Source organism: Belonocnema kinseyi, chromosome 8 (genome assembly GCF_010883055.1).
Source record: "Belonocnema kinseyi isolate 2016_QV_RU_SX_M_011 chromosome 8, B_treatae_v1, whole genome shotgun sequence".
Taxonomy (NCBI): Eukaryota; Metazoa; Arthropoda; class Insecta; order Hymenoptera; family Cynipidae; genus Belonocnema; species Belonocnema kinseyi.
The window spans coordinates 10694541-10696858 of NC_046664.1; the positions used below are offsets into that span (position 1 = coordinate 10694541).

Consider the following 2318-nt stretch of genomic DNA (forward strand, 5'->3'; position numbering starts at 1 on the left):
TTTATTTTGAAAAATAATAAAATATTTCAAAATAAAAATGTTAGATGTATAAGAAAAAATTGGATAAGTTTGGAAAAGTTTGTCGATTTTTGCAGATTTCGAACAAAAAATTGAGAAGCTTTTTAAGACTTGTGAAAGGTTTCAAATCTCAAGTTTTGAGATAATTGGAATAAAATTTGGAAAGATTTAAAAAAGTTTAAAACAAAATGTAGATTTTTTAGTATTTCTAAATAACATTATGAAGTTTTTTAAGGATTTTGAAAGTGTTCATGATAATAAAAATAATTCCTAAGATTCCTGGGAAAATTTTTAATGATTTGTCATTTAAAAAATGAAACCTATGAGAATTTTTAAAATTATATCCCGAAATTTAAGATTTTAAAAAGTCAGAAAAGAAACCTTTTAGATCTTATGGCGATTTTTAAAAATTTTCAAAAAATGTTTTTTGGTTGATTCAAATTTTCCAGTTAATTATTCATAGTTTTAGTTGAAAGTTCATCCTTTTAGTTGAAAATTTAACTATTCCAGGTGAATATTTATTTGAAACTTAATCACTTTGATTGAAAATTAAACTAGTTTTTTGAAAAACTGCTTTTTTTTCTTCTTAAAAAGTAGTGTTTGCAACTAAAAATTTAACTATTCCATTTTTGGTTGAAAATTGATAATTTTTAGTGGAAAATTCAAGTATTTGTGACAAAGACGGATATTTCCAATTCATCTGAAATAAATTAAAGTAATGAACTATAATCTTTTTAATTTGCTCCAGGTCTCAACTGGACAGGCAGTTTCTCAAGCAGGCCAGGTCGTTCTGGCCAAGTCTCCAATGCAAACTCGAGTAATTCCCGTGTCCTCAGCAATGAAGCAGACAATTCAAGTAGTGACTGCGAGCAGTGCTCAGTTACGACAATCAAGTCCTTCTCAGGGAAAGCCAATCATGGCGACAGCCAGGGGTAGTCCTGGGCCCAGCCAAGTAAGACTTCAAACCATAAATCATCCAATGCACTCTCAACAAGTGCAACAACAGCAGCAGCAGCATCATAATCAGCAAGATTCACAATAAAATCAAGGCAGCACAATGAGATTTTTGTTCATTGAGGTGGGACGTTTGAAGAAAAACGTGTTTCGATCAGATGAACAAAATCGTAATCGAAAGGTTTAACCAGAACATTCCATAAAATGAAAGCATCAAACATTTATTTATTTTTTTTTTTTTCATACGAATTGCTGTAAATCTTGTAGTAGTCAAACGCTCTCTTTCTCTCTCTCGTGCTCATTTTTTCCAGTTTTTATTTGACTTATTTTAAAATGAAGACTTTAATTTAACCTTTTAAATTTGAAGTTTATTTATTTTGAAGGAGAATTTTAAGACTGCTTTTGCCCGAGATAGGGTTTCAGTCATTAAAGATTTATTGCAGTAATCTTTCATGAAACATAATCGTCGTCGTGTTTGTGCACATTCCTACGAAAAGTGGCATTTTGTTAATTAATTGAAATGTCACTTGTTAAAGAAAGAGTTTGAATACTCTCAAGAAGATAATAATTAACCTTGGGGGGATGGGGGGGGAGGGAGGGAGATTTGTTGTCGCGTTGTTATCTTTGTAAATAGAAATCGATTTCTCTGTGAAAATATCTTGTTAAAGTCTGCAAAGGATCATGGATTCTGTTGCAAAATTAGCCCGATTGAATAGAGAAAATGGACTTTTCCTTCTTAAATATTAATAATATATTAATATTAAAAAATGTAGGGTAAATAAGTGTTCGTTTTTTTGTTCGAATGTCAAATAACAAAATTTCAAGTATTCAGTTTGCAAATAACTTATGGTAAATATTGGCTTTAATTCTCTGAAGCGGAAAACTAATTTTTAAAAAGGTATTTTAGTCTCTTTTGTCATTAAAAATATAGTTTATTGTGTATCTTTTTTTTTTTATATTTTTAATGAAAAATAAGAGCCGTGTACAAATTATCGATGTGGGAGTTAAATTGATTTTCCTAACAGGTCAGAAAATCTTCGTTTCGAATTGCTTTTCGTAATATCTAAAGGGAGAGCAAAGCAATTACTTACTCTTTTTTTTTTGTAAGATACTTTACATTGAATTTAAGAAGCATGTATGATAGTAACAGTGGCTATGTTATATAGAGAAAAGTAAATGGCGTTTAATATTTATTCGTAAAAGCGTCACAGAAGAATCGAATAATTTAGGGAATAATAGTTGCAGGGGAAATTTGTAACTAATTGGTGTGGAAGAAATTGCTTTTCTTGTCTCCGCGTTAAATTTTTGACTCTGGAGATACTGTGTAGCATATGAGAACAATCAGA

The 2318-nt window shown here is 29.9% G+C and overlaps 1 protein-coding gene across 1 annotated transcript in view; it reads left to right on the top strand.

Annotated features, from left to right (window-relative positions):
- The window catches only part of LOC117177849 (helicase domino), a 91610-nt gene extending 90090 nt beyond the window's left edge, over nucleotides 1-1520 (top strand). Inside the window, exon 26 of the mRNA XM_033368848.1 lies at nucleotides 767-1520. Coding sequence (XP_033224739.1) covers nucleotides 767-1060 — 294 coding nt within the window. The 3' untranslated portion in view covers nucleotides 1061-1520. The remainder of the gene's footprint in view (nucleotides 1-766) is intronic.
- The last annotated feature ends 798 nt before the right edge of the window (nucleotides 1521-2318 follow it).